Source organism: Vicia villosa, linkage group LG1 (assembly GCF_029867415.1).
Source record: "Vicia villosa cultivar HV-30 ecotype Madison, WI linkage group LG1, Vvil1.0, whole genome shotgun sequence".
In the NCBI taxonomy this organism is placed as follows: Eukaryota; Viridiplantae; Streptophyta; class Magnoliopsida; order Fabales; family Fabaceae; genus Vicia; species Vicia villosa.
In genome coordinates, this window is record NC_081180.1 from 15813709 (window position 1) to 15835332 (window position 21624).

Sequence of the window (21624 nt, forward strand, 5' to 3'; positions counted from 1 at the left end):
TACTATCAATGGTGGTCTTACAATAGTAATAGTAGGCGTATAAATTGAGCTAACATGGGGAGCCATAAATTCAGCCAACATTAACTTGTCTTCAATAAAATTGAATTTAATCTCATCAATTTCAAGCGGTTCAGAATCAAATCAATCCAACATGATGTATAGAAATAAGAACTTGTTTTCAATAAAATTGAATCTAATCTCATCAATTTCAAGCGGTTCAGAATCAAATCAATCCAACATGATGTATAGAAATAAGAGAACGTTTATTTTGATTCAATCCAATGGTGAGGTAAAGAAATAAGAGGACCAACACAACAGAAAGAGATTCTTTAAAAATTGAAATTAAATCAGAAGTAAATAATCAAGATATAAAATGAGAACACTTCAACAAAGTTTTAGCTACTGTATCACAAACCTAAAAAATTAATGAAATATAAGCTGTGTCTCAATTAGATTCTATTAGTAAAATATTTTAGATATAATCTATTTATTTTATTTTTTTGAAATTTATTTATTTTGAGTTTTAGTATCTATATAACTAAATTTTGGTTTTAAATTATAAATGCAAAACAATTTTACTCATCAAAGAAAAATTTACTAATAAGAAACATAAAACTAACATTAATAATAATTATTTATTTTTCGTGATGTTTTCAATTTTATAGTAATAATTTCATCTTAAACCAAGCATTTGAGCTTCGGTGATAAAAGAACTCCCGCAAAAGATGACATTCGAGAAATAAAAATAAAAATAAAATAATTTCATTTTATATTTATAAATAATTTGCTTTGTTGAGAGACTAAAGAAAGAGAGTTTGGGTTGCCTAGATAATAAATCTGGTAAAATAGAATATTAAAATCTTATTTTCTCAATTATTCTAATAATTTTACTTTTTAATAGATCAACTATTAATTCAAATTAAAAACACTTAACCAACTTAAAACACAACAATATATAAAACACGAAAAAATATAGAAGAAAAAATGAGAAAAAAAAAACTCTGCATATACCATAATCCCTACCCTATATTTTATAGTATATTAAAAATATAATAATAAAAAGAAACAAAATAGTTTAGATAGAAAGTAAGATTGGTGAAAATGTTTTTTAAAAAAGTGTTAATAAAGAAAACCTAATATAAAACGCTAAATAAGGAAAAATATCTATATATAGGAGAAATTGTACCTATATTTTCTCCTTGTATAAAGTATTCAATAATCTATACATTTTTTTCACAACTTCATAGTTAATCCATGTGATTATATTTTGTATGAGTGTTATAAAAAATAAAATAAAAATATATAATTGGCATGTTATATTGCTTGACATGAATTTGTTATTTTTATATAGTTATATCACACGAGATTTACGAGTTAATATTAATATTTATAGATGATCAATTTATGTCATGAAAATAAAATAGCATCAATCGATTATAAATTAAATATGGATGATCTTAATGTGTGTGAGTCTAGCCATTAATTACAGTTCCATTTGACCTCATTCACATAAATAGTTTTCCCATTTTTAATGTTGGTCTCTCCTCTCAAAAATTTGAATTGAAAATTAATGATATATCAATTATTTTATGAAGTTTAACTTATATATTTTACCTTTGTCATACCCCAAATTTGTCCTACCCCTTATCTTTAACTGGCTTAGACTTTTACATTCATCTGCATACTCCATTAGGGGATTAACATGACATTGCATTCATTCATTAAATGAACATCCAAAAGCATGGGATCAAAAATCCTCTGGTGAATCGGGTTCTCACTGGTTTAAGGTTCCTACTACAGACAAGTTGGTTGAAATATGGAATTAGGGCTCTTGGTTCATGAATATTGGTCTCTTTCAATTGCAAGTTAGTGGTCCGCATTAATACTGCTCTTTTAAGGGAGAAAGGTGATTGCTTTTGAGAGGATAAAAGTGCAAGCATGGATATTAAAATGAGACATGGTGTTTTCAAGCCTTGAGAAGCTATTCGCAAAGACTTTGACTTTTGGGTCAAAGTCAACAGTGAGGTTGAGTTTTGAATCATTCCAATTGGGTTTCTTCATCCGGTTGCAATTGAAGAAAGATCTGAAATTCAAATAATGCATATGGAGGGAAAATGAGAATTCAAACATTATTTGGGACTTATCACAAATATGGTCAGGGATATCACAAAGTCTATACTACATCCATTCAATTGTGTTACTGGAAAGATTACAAAAAAGGTCTGCATCAGTTACAAATTTAAGCCCATTATATTCATTGTTACCAAAAAGAAGAATTCATATCCAGGGGTCCAAACATCATTCGATTCAACATTGTTCAAATTCCCATCATTTCTCATTCAAAGTACTACACAAGTATGCAAATTCCATTCAACATCCCTATTATTACATTCAAAAGGAAAATTACAAAAAAAAAAGGCTATGGTTGACTTTTAGTCAGAGTTGACATTTTTGGTCAATTGTTGACTTCTTGTCAATAGTTGACCTTTGACCCTGACCACTAATACCCTGTTGATCATTCCTGAGCCCAATTTACAGAACAAGTGCAAACCATCTCTCCTTGGGTTTCATCCCTCTTCATGCTGGAAAATTACAAGCACTCAGGCTTTAACACTCTGCCACTGCCTATAATCCCTTGAAGATGCTTTAAGCATATACGTGATGGCACCTGTGGAAAGTAACATGAAGAAATATGCGGACAACCTCATGCGAGTTCTCAAAAGAATTAGTTCAAGACAAAGCATCCATAGTTGAAACCTGCATAACCAAGAAAAGCAATTCAGATCAAAAATCAAGTTCATTCCAAGATGGTTGTCACTGAATTCAGACTAAAACTCTTCCCTTGTAACACTTATGCCGGTTCATCTCATCGTGATAACGTGAACGCACCAATTTCGCATTACTTCTCACCAACATATTCAAAACCAGCCGCATTTCGAACGATTCAGCCCTGTTTCATCAACTTCCTTCAATCATCATGTAAAACCAAAAGAAAAACCATGAGTTAACAGTTGCACACAAAACATACAACTATAAATAAGTCCTAACCATGTTAACCATCTTATAACTTCCTAACTGCCAACTAACTTTTCCTAACAATCCTGACACTCTTTTCATTCTAACCATATATTCAACAACCAAAACAGATCCAAGATATTCAGTTCAGTACGGTTAATCATACACAAAATTGTTCAAGCCAAAGTTCAGTCACAGTACCATATCAAACTACTAATCCACAAACAGCAATACTTACAAGAAGAAAATCAGTCCCTGCTCATTTACAACACTGCAGCTAACAATTCAAAACAGAACCTCACACTTCAAATTCTTCAATAACCTGCATACATCAGCCAAGAGAGGTTCTATTCAGATTCAAACCAAGGAAAAACAAGTAACAAACTCAAAACAGAAAACTAACATCCACGTAACTACCTGCCGGCTCATCATAACAGAAAACTGAATCCCTAACAGATTCTAACTAACAGGGATTAACGGAAAATCAGAACCATAACTAACTTTCACAGCTCATAACCAACTCTCAATCTCACCCTCCATTGCTCAGAACCGAATCTCTAATCCAATGGTTCAGCTAACTCCACCTCCAACTATAAATCCTCTTCCCTCCACATTCATTCTCTCGACACGCCATTCCTCACCATTTCCCCACAAACTCTCTCTGAATCTTCACAATCGTTCATCTTCACCACCATTCTCCTCCATCTTCATCTTCATCAACCTCACGCCATTTTCACTGATTCACCATTCATTCATCACCTCTCATCTTCCTCCCATTCACCTTCAACTCTCTCTGAACACTCTCATTCTCCCATCCCTGAACCTTCACTCATCATCTTCTTCAATCCATAACCACCTCCTTCGTCCCTCTCTCGCTCTGAATCCCCTCCTCTCCCTCAATTCTCTCCATATCCATCTCCCTCACTCTGCAACCTCACGTTCACCCCACTCTCCATCTCACGCATCAGCGTCAACAACGCAACAATAAAGTTTCGGAAATCCAGAAAGAGGACAAAAGCAAAAAGGGGAAGAGAAGAATAGATTCAGAGATAGCACAAGAAAGAAGAAGAAACAGAAGAGAAGAGGAACGGAACATAAGGAAACTCACCTCTAATCGGAGGTTCACCACTCCGGTCTTTTCCATCTTCGCAACCTCAAGAATTACCTTCATCAACCTCTTCATCTCCGACGCATATCATCATCTTCGCAACGCCAATCGAGAACGTAACAACGCAGCATCGATCATCAATTGCCATCGTCATATCAGCGACCTTCAACTCTTCATCAATCAGCTCCAAGATTCGGCGTCACGACACCGCATCCTCACGCGACATCACCATCGTAACTTCGTTGGAGGATTCAAGTCGCCGCCGCCACAATTCCAAGTGGGAGAGGAGAGAACAGAGACGCAATCGGAGACAGTGGAAGAGGATAATCTTCGTCGGCGACGTTTGACCACCATCGTCGGCGTGAGCTCGTAAAGAAGAAGAAGGAAGCGCCGCTTGAAAACACCGAGGTCACTCTTTCAACCCTAATTCCCAATTCCATGCTTCTTCTCAACTTTTACTTTATTTTTATTAATTTTGTTTAATCTGAATAATATGTGGATCAAAGAATCTGAACAAGAAATCTGAATAACACAATACCCTTGGGCCTTCACCGAATTGCTATTAGCACACCCCACCATGGCCCAGCAAAACGGGTTTTTTAGCATTAAGAACTGTAAACGAAAATGTCCCTTTGGGCCATTCATTCTGAGCCCATGCACCACTTTTTCTTGTGGATACAAAAATCTGAAACAAGCTGAACAATAACAACCCTGGGCCCTGCGCCCATTCCTTGCTGACTACACCATTATTTCCTGATTGAACCCCCTGTGCTACTCAAATTCATGCTAGATTTAGGTTTTGGTTCACATAGATTTTTGTTCGATTTTTTAGGTAATAAAGAATGACGTAGATAACAATAAAATTGTTAGTTTTAGGGTTAATAGAAAATAACATAGTTAGGCTTGAATCACATTTCCCTTATTAACAAAAAAATCAATAAAACTTGTTAGATTTTTAGATAATTGTGGACATAGAAAACTCATAAAAATAGTAGATTTTTAGGTTTAATTTTAGTCTTAGAATTTTCTCATAAAAAAACCCATAAGAATAGTAGTTTTCTAGTTTAATGCTGCATTGATTCTTAAATTGTTTTTGTGCTAGTTCCATGTTATTTTTGTATGATGGTTGTGTGGTTTTATTGCTTGTATTTTTGGCCATATTTTTGGCCTATTTTAGACTCCATTAGACTTAAATAGGAATTAGAACGACTTAGATTAGAATTTAGAAATAGTTCCCTTCTCATCCTTTTTTCTTTTCAACTTTTAAAATACTTAATAAAAGTCGATGAAGATCATACCGTTGCTTTAGTTCATGGTAGGAAAGAAATGATTGAGGCGTAGGCCTCGGTGTATGTTCTTTCCTACTTAGCGGAGAAGAAATGATTGAGGTGTGAAGCCTCGGTGTATTTCTTAACCGTTATTTAGAGAAACGATTGTGGCGTAGGCCTCGATGTGCATTCTCTAAATATTCATAAAAAACTCTTTTGGTATCTCTTTTACTTAGCGGAGAAGAAATGATTGAGGTGTGAAGCCTCGATGTATTTCTTAACCGTTATTTAGAGAAACGATTGTGGCGTAGGCCTCGATGTGCGTTCTCTAAATATTCAAAAACAAACAAAAACTCTTTTTGGTATGATCTAAGTCACAAATTAAATCCCCTTAAAAAACACCAACCAAAAACACTTCAAAAAACCTAATAAATGTTCAGACTTAAAACAAAAGTGAGGAAGTGATGCGAGACCTTGTAGTGGGTTCTCGTCATCATGGAATTACCCTAAAAGACACAAACCAATCTCTTTCTTCTCTTAAGGGCACCGTTATTTCCGCTCATACGCATCGTAGGCAATCCCCTTATGCAAGAGCGCGAACGTTAACTCCGCCCAACTAAAAAACACAAAACAAACAGAAAAACGTGAGCCGAGCTACGGTAACTCTGATTCCTGAAAAGGATACGTAGGCAGCGGGGTAGGGCCCGTGCGAGTACAACTTTTATTTTCCCTACATTCTGCATTCATTCGCATTTAGACATAGACATAGTTAGACACCCTTTAGATAGAAACAAACATAGGTGGATACCATCGAGTACGATGGGCGCGAGGGGTGCTAGTACCTTCCCCTCGCGTAACCGACTCCCGTACCTTGATTCTCTGGTCGCAAGACCCTGTTCCTTCCTTTTGTTAGGTTTTCTGATATTCCTTTCCCTTATGGGATAAATATATTGGTGGCGACTCTGTTCATTTTTCGCGAGCGTGCGACAGCTGGCGACTCTGCTGGGGACGTTGCTAGACCTGTTGCTGGTCCATCCTTAGCGAGTCGATCCTAGCCTGCGTTTGTTTGTTTACTGGGTGTTTATTTGTTTTTATGTCTATACCTTGTATATATGTTTGCATGTTTATTCTTCTGCTTGCATATCATGTTTATTTCTGTTTGCACATCATGCATATGGATTATATTCTGTGTGCCTTGGGGTCCTCTGTTCTGTTTTGCAGGTTGGGTGGGATGTTCTATGAGGTAAAAGGCCCAATACCCAGGCCAGAGTGACACATAGGATACCTAGGATAGAGTGGATAGTCATGACGCCGATGAGATGTCAGGTCTTGTCTAGTGCGATCATGAGACCCACGCCCAGTCGAGGTCCAAATGGGGTATCATTGTTGGCATGTAGATGCAACAACATTGGTGCCTCAGGAGGACTGATAACGCTGGTTGCCATTTTGACCTACCCTGACCTAGACTACACCTGTGAGTGGGGAGGGATATACATGACAGGTACCGTTGGTGACTATTCTGTTATGATGGTGACTATTGTTCCTATGGTTCCATGATACAAGGCCGAACCTTTGATCTCATGACATCTAATTTGTATCAGTTATTCAGAGGATTGTACAGTGGTTACTAAGATTATATGGACCGTTAATCCCATGCTTTTGCATTGCATAACATCATTGCTTTGTCCACTCCATTTATGAAAGATCCTAAAGTCTATTTCCAAAAAAAGAAAAAGCAAAAAAGAAAAGAAAAGATATTCTATACAAAAAAGGAGAAGCTTTGATTCCAAAAAAAAAAAGAAAATGAAAGATTGTGAAAAGACTTTAGGATCCCTTGGAAATGAAACATTGCATTCATATTATCATGCATCTCATAGTTCTATCAGAAGCTTATTGGGGTCCTCTTTCAATCCAGATTTCTGCTTCATCAACAAATTTGACTTCCCTACATCTGTATCACACGAGGATTAAACAGAAGAGAATCATGGACCGTCTTGAACAAAATCAGGTTGAACTTCGTAAGGACATGGATACTATGGGGGAGAGGATGACCCAACTCTTGGAGACTCTCCATGTTGTTATTCAAGGGCAAGAAGAGCTAAGACAAAGTGTTGCTAAGTTGGCTAATGGTACTCCGACCACTGTTGCTAATGGGGGATCAAAACCTGTGCCCGTGGAAGTTCCTAATAAGGAGGGTTCACATCATGAGAACGATTCTGAACTTGAAACTTTCAAGTTCCCGATCGAGGAAAATGAGAGAAAATTCCATCTCCTGGAAGAAAGATTGAATGCTTTAGAAGGTCGAAGCTCCTCTGGTTTGAATGCTATTGATTTGTGCCTAGTTCCTGATATCAAGATTCCCGCTAAGTTCAAAGTCCCTAGTTTTGAGAAATACAAGGGTACCACTTGTCCGATGAGTCACATCAAGGCATTTTGCAACAAGATGGCTCCGTATGCAGAAAATGATAAGCTTCTAATGCACTTCTTTCAGGATAGCCTAAGTGGGGCATCCCTTGAGTGGTATACACGACTCGAACGAACCCATGTCCGCACATGGGATGAACTAGCAGAGGCTTTTCTCAAGCATTACAAGTACAACAGCGATATGGCTCCGACTAGACTACAACTCCAAAGTTTAACTCAGAAGGTTGATGAGTCTTTTAAAGAGTATGCACAGAGATGGAGAGAATTAGCTTCCAGAGTCCAACCTCCACTCTTGGAACGAGAGCTTGTAGACATGTTCATGAATACTTTGAAAGATCCTTATCTGAACATGATGATTGGATGCGCTTCCTCCGAATTCTCAAGTTTGGTTGTCGTAGGAGAACGAATTGAAAATGCTTTAAAGATGGGTAAAATCCAAGATATGGCCAATATTCCTGAATTCACTGAAGAAGAGAAAAGTGAAACAAATGCTATTTCAGAGAATAGAGAAGAAGAACTCCCTGCTTATCCTCAGGTTCATGTTCTTAACTACCAACAACAACAAGGTCCACGAAGGCCGAGAAGACCACCAAGAAAGATTGACCCGATTCCTATGACTTATAGTCAACTGCTCTCTCATTTACTCAATGAATCTTTGGTCGAACTAAGGGAGGCTAAGCCCCCTCCAACACCGATTCCTCAAGGATATGACTTAAATGCCAAGTGTGAGTACCATTCTGGGACATCCGGACATTCAACTGAGGATTGTAATATTTTGAAACACAAAGTCCAAGATCTCATTGACTCCAAAGCGATATCATTCACTCCAAATGGTCTTCACATAAATTGAAGAGTTCATGGGGCTCCCGCACGAGGGATAAGCAAGACGTACTCTTATCTTGAGCATTGCATCACTCGCATTGCTCGAATCCCTAAAGTAACACAAAATTTACAACTCTTGGGTGACTTTGTAGGAGTTTTCTTCTGAAGTAATCTGAAGTGTTTGAAAAGAACCGCAAAAAGTATTCAAGATCAACAAGCCCAGACGGAGTCAAGCCTCCTCAACTGTGTCAATCATCAATTCATTTCTGCATTTTCATTTGTAATTTTCCTTGTTTTGTTATATGTTTCTTCCATGTAAAACTTGTTTGTTTTTTTAATGAAAATAAAAATACATCGCATATGCTAGTTTCGAATCAATCCATTCGTGTTCACTCATATCTTTATGTCTATCGATATCAAACTCTGGTTTAAGCAAAAAATATCAAAAGGAGAATGACGAAAAAATAATAATTGCAAAAATCTTTAATCATGTGCTTTTGAATAAAACCCCGCTGAGGATGTGCAGGCATTGTTTCAAATCCCCAAACACTGGAGATATAAGGGAGATAGACCATCGTTAACCCCTTTGAGCCTTGAAGTAGGAGTTTCTTTTCTATACAAAAAAAACCCTCACATTTAACCCAGGGGCAGGGTAGCATTCAATTAATCTGATCGAGCATTCAGAATTCATCAGGAGTATACATCCAAGGATACAACAATGGTTATCTTTCAAAAGGTTGAGGAAACTCAATACCACGACGGTACTCCCTCATCAATCAAAGAATGAGGCAGTCACAATCACCTCCAACAAATCAGAGATCCAGGATCACACGATTTATTCAAAAAAGAAAGGATTGAAAAAAAAAAAAGAGCCCGCTAAGTCAACAACTTGAAAACAAGTGACTTAGGCAAAATTAGGGCATCCCGCTGGACTCCAAAATAAAATTCAAAAAGAATTTGTCCAGGCAAAAGTTAGGGAAATAAAAAAGAAAGGCAAAGCAAAAGCAAAAAACGAGGATTACAACATAAAGATCCTCAACAAAAGAACAAATTCGTGTGATCAGACACCAAATGTAAGGTAAAGTGACTGCCATGTCCAAGAAGACTTCATTGGTTCCTCAATTATCTCAAACTCCTCTTGAGGGATGAACGCTCGTATCAGGTTAAGTTGAATTTAGGACTGGAGAACATCACGAAGAATGGGTGGGTTAGGTTAGACTTTGAGCCTTAAATCCTTTCTTTCTAAAACCGTGAACCAGGCCACGTTACAACCCTTAAAAGACCTAATTGAAGCAGGGTTTATTTCAAAAGCAAGTTGTGTAAAACTGACTCCTAGATGTTGCTTGCCATTTATGTTGATATCGATATGACAAATAATTCAAACACTGAATGTCACAACTTTGTTTTAATAAACTTGATTTCGAAGCTAGCATAAGCATTGCATTAGGATTATCATCTTCAAAACAAATATCTTTTACTTGTGAATAAACACTTGACATCAAGGAAGATCAAACAATGAACAACTGCAGAAAAGTTGATCGATTCCATTCAAAGGCTGATTACTCCAATGGGCAAGTTGTGTGAAGACTCTGTCAACTGAGGCATCCGTTCAAGTTTCCATCAATCTAGGGCAATCAAGTCGAGGAATCTCTCTTGGGTTCAACCGATCTAGGGCAGTTACGTCGAGATTTGACAAATCTCTCCAAGGATCCTCTGGGGCAAATTCCTTCGTAGTCCACGAATCTTGGGGCACAATCTTCTGAGTTGTATTGCTCTCCCCGATCATAGGAGTTTATTTCTCCTGGAACCTTGGTCTCTCCCCAAGCATGGAGTTTATTTCTCCCGAGAGTTTGTTCCACTCCCCCCAACCTGGTCTCCTTGTCTGAATTTCTCATCCTCAATGCTGAATCGAGGGAATCTCCTCAAGCTCACCATCCCCAAGCAATTCAAGATGTAGGGAAAGTCAAATGAAGTCACTTCCTCCCCCAACAAAGCCATATTGGTAGCTCAAGACAACAAGCAACGGACCCCCAATAATCATGCTTCTCCATCACTCTAGCGCCTTTATTTGGCACTTTGCATATAGAATTCATTGCATATAACATTGCATTCTCAAAAGCGTAGCATTTCCATCAAGGTGGAGCATTACGCCATACAGAAAAATTCAAACATGCATACAAAGCATAAGCCAGATAACACAAATCAACATTCAATCAAGACGATGATACATCCCCACAGAAAAGTTGTCCTTACAAACTCTGATTGATATCTGCTACTACATCACAAATCTCCTCAAACCATGGTGCCAATACCTGGTATTCTCAATCCCAAAAAGAAATCTTATCTTCTCTCTCCTGGCCTTCTTCGTCAGAATCGTTGTCTCCGAGGTTATTTCCCGTGTGCTGCGTGAAGATTAGAGTGCGAATGAGGGTGGGCATTCAACCCATCTCATTTTTCAACCGTTTGAATAACCATACTTGGTGTGTGGCAATTCGAACGATTGCCACTCTTGATGAGTTACACCCCGCCTTTGGCCTGAGGGATTAATGTAATTCTTATGCTTCGCAAGCATCAACATCTTCGTGATTATGTCTTTTGATCGAGTCTAGTCGTCACTAGTCTCCGTGGTCCCTTCCCCTCGTACGGAAAAACTTTTAGATCCAACCCCCGTGTTGCGTATCCTTTACCTTCCGTCCCGGCAAACCATTTCAAAACCAATCCCCAACCTCAGTGTTGATATTAATTTTTTCTTCCCTAGACCTCAGTGTCGATACCTTTCTTTCCCAACCCCAGTGTTGATGTCTATCCTTTGCTTGTCCAACCTCAGTGTTCATGCCTATCATCCCTTCACCGACCTCTGCGTCGATGCCAATCGTCATTCACAACCTCAGTGTTGATGTTTATCTTTTCTTGTCCAACCTCAGTGTTGATGTCCTCGACCTCAGTGTCGACGCCTTTCCTTTCACAACCTCAGTGTTGGTGTCCCCCAACCTCAGTGTTGATGTCCCCCATCCTCAGTGTTGATACGCTCCAACCTCAGCGTTGATGTCCTCCAACCTCAGTGTTGATGTTCATCATTTCTTTCAATTCTTGTGGATCGTAGGTCTGTCAACCTTATCCTCGTCTTTTTCATTTCTTGTGGATCGTAGGTCTGTCAACCTCATCCTCGTCTTTTTCATTTCTTGTGGATCGTAGGTCTGTCAACCTTATCCTCGTCTTTTTCATTTCTCGTGGATCGTAGGTCTGTCAACCTTATCCTCGTCTTTTTCATTTCTTGTGGATCGTAGGTCTGTCAACCTTATCCTCGTCTTTTTCATTTCTTGTGGATCGTAGGTCTGTCAACCTTATCCTCGTCTTTTTCATTTCTTGTGGATCGTAGGTCTGTCAACCTTATCCTCGTCTTTTTCATTTCTTGTGGATCGTAGGTCTGTCAACCTTATCCTCATCTTTTTCAATTCTTGTGGGTCGTAGGTCCGTTGACCTTACCCTAGTTTCGAGTCACAGATCGTAGGTCCTACCTTTTCCATCAAACCCGTATTTTCCAACCACAGTTTCATACAACAATCATTTCCATTGAGAACCTTGTATTGGCACCTTGGCTACGTTACAAGCTATCACCATCCAACCATTGCTTACCATAAACTTTTCCACCAAAAAAAAAACATTTCTCTTTCCCCAGCAGATATCAAAACAAAAACAAAAAAAATAAAGATAACACTTACACCATCCTCTCTTCAGGACAAATTTCTGGTACTTTGATATTTAATCTTCTTCTACCTTCAATGTTCGAAAGGCTAGCGCCAAACTCACTCTCAGGTTTAAGACGATTAAATAGGGGCAGCTGTCATACCCCAAATTTGTCCTACCCCTTATCTTTAACTGGCTTAGACTTTTACATTCATCTGCATACTCCATTAGGGGATTAACATGACATTGCATTCATTCATTAAATGAACATCCAAAAGCATGGGATCAAAAATCCTCTGGTGAATCGGGTTCTCACTGGTTTAAGGTTCCTACTACAGACAAGTTGGTTGAAATATGGAATTAGGGCTCTTGGTTCATGAATATTGGTCTCTTTCAATTGCAAGTTAGTGGTCCGCATTAATACTGCTCTTTTAAGGGAGAAAGGTGATTGCTTTTGAGAGGATAAAAGTGCAAGCATGGATATTAAAATGAGACATGGTGTTTTCAAGCCTTGAGAAGCTATTCGCAAAGACTTTGACTTTTGGGTCAAAGTCAACAGTGAGGTTGAGTTTTGAATCATTCCAATTGGGTTTCTTCATCCGGTTGCAATTGAAGAAAGATCTGAAATTCAAATAATGCATATGGAGGGAAAATGAGAATTCAAACATTATTTGGGACTTATCACAAATATGGTCAGGGATATCACAAAGTCTATACTACATCCATTCAATTGTGTTACTGGAAAGATTACAAAAAAGGTCTGCATCAGTTACAAATTTAAGCCCATTATATTCATTGTTACCAAAAAGAAGAATTCATATCCAGGGGTCCAAACATCATTCGATTCAACATTGTTCAAATTCCCATCATTTCTCATTCAAAGTACTACACAAGTATGCAAATTCCATTCAACATCCCTATTATTACATTCAAAAGGAAAATTACAAAAAAAAAAGGCTATGGTTGACTTTTAGTCAGAGTTGACATTTTTGGTCAATTGTTGACTTCTTGTCAATAGTTGACCTTTGACCCTGACCACTAATACCCTGTTGATCATTCCTGAGCCCAATTTACAGAACAAGTGCAAACCATCTCTCCTTGGGTTTCATCCCTCTTCATGCTGGAAAATTACAAGCACTCAGGCTTTAACACTCTGCCACTGCCTATAATCCCTTGAAGATGCTTTAAGCATATACGTGATGGCACCTGTGGAAAGTAACATGAAGAAATATGCGGACAACCTCATGCGAGTTCTCAAAAGAATTAGTTCAAGACAAAGCATCCATAGTTGAAACCTGCATAACCAAGAAAAGCAATTCAGATCAAAAATCAAGTTCATTCCAAGATGGTTGTCACTGAATTCAGACTAAAACTCTTCCCTTGTAACACTTATGCCGGTTCATCTCATCGTGATAACGTGAACGCACCAATTTCGCATTACTTCTCACCAACATATTCAAAACCAGCCGCATTTCGAACGATTCAGCCCTGTTTCATCAACTTCCTTCAATCATCATGTAAAACCAAAAGAAAAACCATGAGTTAACAGTTGCACACAAAACATACAACTATAAATAAGTCCTAACCATGTTAACCATCTTATAACTTCCTAACTGCCAACTAACTTTTCCTAACAATCCTGACACTCTTTTCATTCTAACCATATATTCAACAACCAAAACAGATCCAAGATATTCAGTTCAGTACGGTTAATCATACACAAAATTGTTCAAGCCAAAGTTCAGTCACAGTACCATATCAAACTACTAATCCACAAACAGCAATACTTACAAGAAGAAAATCAGTCCCTGCTCATTTACAACACTGCAGCTAACAATTCAAAACAGAACCTCACACTTCAAATTCTTCAATAACCTGCATACATCAGCCAAGAGAGGTTCTATTCAGATTCAAACCAAGGAAAAACAAGTAACAAACTCAAAACAGAAAACTAACATCCACGTAACTACCTGCCGGCTCATCATAACAGAAAACTGAATCCCTAACAGATTCTAACTAACAGGGATTAACGGAAAATCAGAACCATAACTAACTTTCACAGCTCATAACCAACTCTCAATCTCACCCTCCATTGCTCAGAACCGAATCTCTAATCCAATGGTTCAGCTAACTCCACCTCCAACTATAAATCCTCTTCCCTCCACATTCATTCTCTCGACACGCCATTCCTCACCATTTCCCCACAAACTCTCTCTGAATCTTCACAATCGTTCATCTTCACCACCATTCTCCTCCATCTTCATCTTCATCAACCTCACGCCATTTTCACTGATTCACCATTCATTCATCACCTCTCATCTTCCTCCCATTCACCTTCAACTCTCTCTGAACACTCTCATTCTCCCATCCCTGAACCTTCACTCATCATCTTCTTCAATCCATAACCACCTCCTTCGTCCCTCTCTCGCTCTGAATCCCCTCCTCTCCCTCAATTCTCTCCATATCCATCTCCCTCACTCTGCAACCTCACGTTCACCCCACTCTCCATCTCACGCATCAGCGTCAACAACGCAACAATAAAGTTTCGGAAATCCAGAAAGAGGACAAAAGCAAAAAGGGGAAGAGAAGAATAGATTCAGAGATAGCACAAGAAAGAAGAAGAAACAGAAGAGAAGAGGAACGGAACATAAGGAAACTCACCTCTAATCGGAGGTTCACCACTCCGGTCTTTTCCATCTTCGCAACCTCAAGAATTACCTTCATCAACCTCTTCATCTCCGACGCATATCATCATCTTCGCAACGCCAATCGAGAACGTAACAACGCAGCATCGATCATCAATTGCCATCGTCATATCAGCGACCTTCAACTCTTCATCAATCAGCTCCAAGATTCGGCGTCACGACACCGCATCCTCACGCGACATCACCATCGTAACTTCGTTGGAGGATTCAAGTCGCCGCCGCCACAATTCCAAGTGGGAGAGGAGAGAACAGAGACGCAATCGGAGACAGTGGAAGAGGATAATCTTCGTCGGCGACGTTTGACCACCATCGTCGGCGTGAGCTCGTAAAGAAGAAGAAGGAAGCGCCGCTTGAAAACACCGAGGTCACTCTTTCAACCCTAATTCCCAATTCCATGCTTCTTCTCAACTTTTACTTTATTTTTATTAATTTTGTTTAATCTGAATAATATGTGGATCAAAGAATCTGAACAAGAAATCTGAATAACACAATACCCTTGGGCCTTCACCGAATTGCTATTAGCACACCCCACCATGGCCCAGCAAAACGGGTTTTTTAGCATTAAGAACTGTAAACGAAAATGTCCCTTTGGGCCATTCATTCTGAGCCCATGCACCACTTTTTCTTGTGGATACAAAAATCTGAAACAAGCTGAACAATAACAACCCTGGGCCCTGCGCCCATTCCTTGCTGACTACACCATTATTTCCTGATTGAACCCCCTGTGCTACTCAAATTCATGCTAGATTTAGGTTTTGGTTCACATAGATTTTTGTTCGATTTTTTAGGTAATAAAGAATGACGTAGATAACAATAAAATTGTTAGTTTTAGGGTTAATAGAAAATAACATAGTTAGGCTTGAATCACATTTCCCTTATTAACAAAAAAATCAATAAAACTTGTTAGATTTTTAGATAATTGTGGACATAGAAAACTCATAAAAATAGTAGATTTTTAGGTTTAATTTTAGTCTTAGAATTTTCTCATAAAAAAACCCATAAGAATAGTAGTTTTCTAGTTTAATGCTGCATTGATTCTTAAATTGTTTTTGTGCTAGTTCCATGTTATTTTTGTATGATGGTTGTGTGGTTTTATTGCTTGTATTTTTGGCCATATTTTTGGCCTATTTTAGACTCCATTAGACTTAAATAGGAATTAGAACGACTTAGATTAGAATTTAGAAATAGTTCCCTTCTCATCCTTTTTTCTTTTCAACTTTTAAAATACTTAATAAAAGTCGATGAAGATCATACCGTTGCTTTAGTTCATGGTAGGAAAGAAATGATTGAGGCGTAGGCCTCGGTGTATGTTCTTTCCTACTTAGCGGAGAAGAAATGATTGAGGTGTGAAGCCTCGGTGTATTTCTTAACCGTTATTTAGAGAAACGATTGTGGCGTAGGCCTCGATGTGCATTCTCTAAATATTCATAAAAAACTCTTTTGGTATCTCTTTTACTTAGCGGAGAAGAAATGATTGAGGTGTGAAGCCTCGATGTATTTCTTAACCGTTATTTAGAGAAACGATTGTGGCGTAGGCCTCGATGTGCGTTCTCTAAATATTCAAAAACAAACAAAAACTCTTTTTGGTATGATCTAAGTCACAAATTAAATCCCCTTAAAAAACACCAACCAAAAACACTTCAAAAAACCTAATAAATGTTCAGACTTAAAACAAAAGTGAGGAAGTGATGCGAGACCTTGTAGTGGGTTCTCGTCATCATGGAATTACCCTAAAAGACACAAACCAATCTCTTTCTTCTCTTAAGGGCACCGTTATTTCCGCTCATACGCATCGTAGGCAATCCCCTTATGCAAGAGCGCGAACGTTAACTCCGCCCAACTAAAAAACACAAAACAAACAGAAAAACGTGAGCCGAGCTACGGTAACTCTGATTCCTGAAAAGGATACGTAGGCAGCGGGGTAGGGCCCGTGCGAGTACAACTTTTATTTTCCCTACATTCTGCATTCATTCGCATTTAGACATAGACATAGTTAGACACCCTTTAGATAGAAACAAACATAGGTGGATACCATCGAGTACGATGGGCGCGAGGGGTGCTAGTACCTTCCCCTCGCGTAACCGACTCCCGTACCTTGATTCTCTGGTCGCAAGACCCTGTTCCTTCCTTTTGTTAGGTTTTCTGATATTCCTTTCCCTTATGGGATAAATATATTGGTGGCGACTCTGTTCATTTTTCGCGAGCGTGCGACAACCTTTAATCTACACAGGTGTTTTGGTTTTATTTTCACTTTTTTATTGAAAATTGATGATGTGGCCATTTTAATGACATATAACTTACCTATTTTATTTTTTAAAATTCTAAAAAAAAAAATATTCTTATATCTTGATTTGTGATGACACATCATACACACAAAAAAAAAAAACTCATAAGTAAACTATTATACATTTATAAAAATCTAAGTATATGTAATCAGGTTTAACCTCACTAATTTTTGACTAATTACAAGGGCAACATAATCTTTTTTAATCACTACTCTCGCCACATGTTTTGACAATAAATTTTGCTGATTTGTCATCACTATATATTTTGTGAGAAATTTTATTTATTTTATTTATTTGTTGTTCACAAATAGTTTAGGAATTACAATAGACACTATTTAAATTCACACCATCACAACTTCCTATCTCCATTAAATTCTTCTAGTTTTCCATAAACTCTAATCAGATAGAAAAAGCGAATGACTATTTATTGCCTCCCACAACAACGGTCTTCCAACATCACCACCAATATTGTGAAATCCGAAAAAAGATAATTGACAATACCAATATATTTTTCTCTCTCATATTGTTTGTTTGCGTTCTCATTGTTTGTCTGTCTGTTTGTATGCGTTCTAACCAAATTTTTAGAGTGAACAAATCGATCTATGGCTCGCACTATTGAAGCTGTCAAAGATATCAATGATTCAAAGGATTCATGGAAGATAGTCGTTAGATGTGAACATCTATGGAGTGTTATCGGTGCTTCAAACAAAAAACAATTGGAGATGATTTTGGTTGATTCGAAGGTATCCTTTTTGTTCATTAACGTAATATATTGTTGGTAAATGTTTATTGTTATCTAATTAGTTTTTGTTTGCTTTTTGTAGCTCGGTATGATTCAAGTGATTGTGCCTCCTTTTTTGGTTTAGAAATTTAAGATGCAACTTAAAGTTGGATGTTCTGACATCATGCAAAATTTTAAGGTTTCAAACAATGATTTTTCTTTTAGGTCTACCAACCATAGTTTTAATTTGGTTTTCTGTGGCTTAGCTTCGGTTAAAAAGATAGAACTTGTTGAGATTCTTGTAAACTACCTTAACATACTTAGGTTGGATTCAATAATAAAGGTTACACATACTATTATTATTATTATGCCGTGAATACAATGGAGAATGAAAACTTAATTTCGTTTCCCCAAAGGGAAAATGGCTGCGGTATATACATCAAGGCTATAATGATCACAGCTTATATAAATTGATCAATTATGTTTACATATTTGATTTGTACATCGATTATCATGCTCATGTTAATGAATTGTTAATTTGTATAATTTTTTTTATAGATATGCAGTTGTCAACGATTGAGTTAAAAAATTTGACACTCATTGAGATTGAGAATATGATGCAATCCAATCAAAGAACTTTGCATGAATTCAAAGATATGCCTTATCCAGATCCGTATGTCACACGACACGTGGGCAATAGACTGATTTATGAAGAACATGATTACAATACCGATACTAAATGATAAAATTTCCATAATCTATTTACCATCCTAACAGGTAATTGTTCATCTTTGTATTATGATACTATGACATTGAACTATTTATTTTTTAGTGATAGACTAATAAATTTGTTAATTAAATTTTATAGATGAACAACGTTCGATATTTGATAAAATCATGGAAGCTGTCAACAAACAAAGAGGATGAGTGTTTTTTTACATGGTTATGGAGGGACCGGTAAAAATTTCATGTGGAGAACACTATCTAGTGCACTTCGTTCGGATAAAAAATCGTCCTTATTGTTGCCTCAAGAGGCATAGTTTTGTTATTAATGTTCGGCAAAAGAATTGCCCATTCAAAGTTCAAAATACCGTGCCAACACTTGACAACTTTACTTGCAATATTGACAAAGACACCGAACATTCAGAGTTATTTGAATTTACCGATGTCGTAATATGGGGTGAAGCACCTATGACCCATAAGAACTGCTTTGAGGCATTGGATAATACCCTTAAAGATGTCATGAGCAAAAAGGGTCTTGCGAATACAATTTTTGGTGGGAAAGTTGTTGTTTTTGGAGGAGATTTTTGACAAATTATTCCGGTTTTTCCAAGAGCAGGGCGCATGATATTGTTCATGCTTCCATTTGCCCATCTTATGTATGGGACTATTGTCAAGTTCTGACACTAATAAAAAATATGAGACTTCGGCAAGGAAGAGATAATACAAGTTATGATGAACTAGCAGTTTTCTCTAAATGGATATTAGATGTTGGGGATGGTAAGATATGTGAACCAAATGATCGATTTGTTGATATATAAATTCCTAAAGAACTGTTAATATCCAATTTTGAGGATCCTATAAAAACTATAGCTGAAAGCACATATCCCAATTTATTGGAAATTTTTTAAAAGGTGGCATATTTACAAGGAAAAGCAACTCTTGCCTCAACCATTGAAGTTGTCGATAAAATCAATCATTATGTATTGGACCTTATTCCAGGTAAAATAACGTTAACTGTATTCCATATATACATATAACAAATCAGTGTATCACTTTGACTTTACAAATGTATTAATATTTTCATCTTATTGCACTTTTCAGGAGAAGAGAAAGAGTATTTGAGTTCGATGAAATTGATAGAACTGATATAAGTTATACTAAAGCATATGAAGTTCTAACTCCAGAATTTATTAGTAAACTAAGAATACCAGGTCTACCAAATCATAAAATCAAATTAAAGGTTGGTACTCCAATTATGCTAATGAGAAATTTGGATCAAAGTGATGAATTGTGCAATGGAACAAGATTGGTTGTTACAAGGTTGACAAATCATGTAATTGAGACAAAAATTATGTCTGGAAAAAACATAGGTAATATCTTTTACATTTCTCGGATGTCTATGTCATTTTCTGAGTCACTGTGTCCATTTAAGTTGATTAGGAGACAGATTGTATTTGCATACTCCTTTTTTAGTCATGGACAATTATATGTTGCAATTTCAAGAGTTACAACCAAAAGTGGTCTTAAAATCTTGATACATAATGACAAGAATGCACCATGTTCTACCACTACAAATGTTGTATACAAGGAAGTTTTCCCATCACTTTGTTAGTTGGTAATCTTTCTCACCTTTCAATGTTTTTCCAAATTAATTATATATTTTTCTGTGAATTTGTTGTATACGTTAAAAAGTTTGAAAAACTAATATACTACTTCCTCCGTTCCTTTTTAAGTGTCGTTTTAGAAGAATTTTTTTGTTCCTATTTAAGTGTTGTTTTATAATTTAATGTTATAATTTGTCATTTATACCCTTATTTTCTCAATCACTTCACCTCAAAATTTTCAATTAGTTATTGGAAAAAGAGAGTGTATGATTGAATTTATTTGGAAAGAAAAAAAATAAATAAGGGTATAATAGAAAAATAACTCTAATAATCCACTATCTTGGTTGAAGAGTTTTTTTACTAAAAAGACACTTTTTTTAGAGGACTAAAACGACACTTAAAAAGGAACGGAGGGAATATTTGATACATGTTTTCATGCATATATATGTTGTGGAGTGCTGTTATTGGCTGGTTCCTGCATTGCTTAAGTTAAACTATTAATCTGGTACTATGAAGATGCTTACATCTAGACTTATAAACCTGAATTATTTGTATGTATTAATAGTGACAACAATGTTAACTCATTTGTTTAATATACTCTTTTGTTCAAAATTTATTGAATTGAAGGAATATATATATATATATATATATATATATATATATATATATATATATGTTCCTTCATTTCACAATTTTAAACTTAAAACTAGTAAGAAACCCATGCTACTCCTATATATATGAGATGTATCAAGTATGAAAGTTTTTAAATAAGAGATAAGAGGAATCAATGCTAACTATTATATTAGGTATATGATCTTGATGAAGTTAAGTGCAAGCATACACAATAAATGTTCATCAACATTATCTATCTAATCTAATGATTAACATTGAATCCTCTTATCTTTTATTTTAAAAACCCTCGTACTTGATACATCCCCTATATATAGGAGTAGCATGAGTTTCTTACTAGTTTTAAGTGTAAAATTGTGAAATGAAGGAATATATATATATATATATATATATATATATATATATATATATATATATATATATATATATATATATATATATATATATAGAGAGAGAGAGAGAGAGAGAGATGAGAGATATGTTTACTCCAAGAGTAAGTGTTGAAGACTTGCTCCAAATCTTAACCATTGATTTTTATTAATCTAACACTTTTAATTGATTATTTAATGTAATTATTTTTGGAAATATTTTTTATATAAAAATTAATTAAAACCGTTGGATTAATGATAATC

General features: G+C 36.5%; 1 protein-coding gene across 1 annotated transcript; it reads left to right on the forward strand.

Annotated features, from left to right (window-relative positions):
- Positions 1–17916: 17916 nt before the first annotated feature.
- On the forward strand, positions 17917–20370 carry LOC131652945 (uncharacterized). Its single transcript, XM_058922971.1, has 4 exons — positions 17917–18057; positions 18139–18142; positions 18594–18708; positions 19860–20370. The coding sequence occupies exons 1-4, from the start codon at positions 17917–17919 to the stop codon at positions 20368–20370; spliced, it is 771 nt and encodes a 256-aa protein (XP_058778954.1).
- Positions 20371–21624: the final 1254 nt, after the last annotated feature.

What these genes read in the sequence shown, in the direction of transcription:
- LOC131652945 (XM_058922971.1), top strand. Translation starts at nt 17,917, where the DNA reads ATGGCTCGCACTATTGAAGCTGTCAAAGATATCAATGATTCAAAGGAT. An exon ending in GATATGCCTTATCCAGATCC is followed by an intron (nt 18,709 to 19,859) that starts GTATGTCACACG and finishes TGCACTTTTCAG; the next exon opens with GAGAAGAGAAAGAGTATTTG.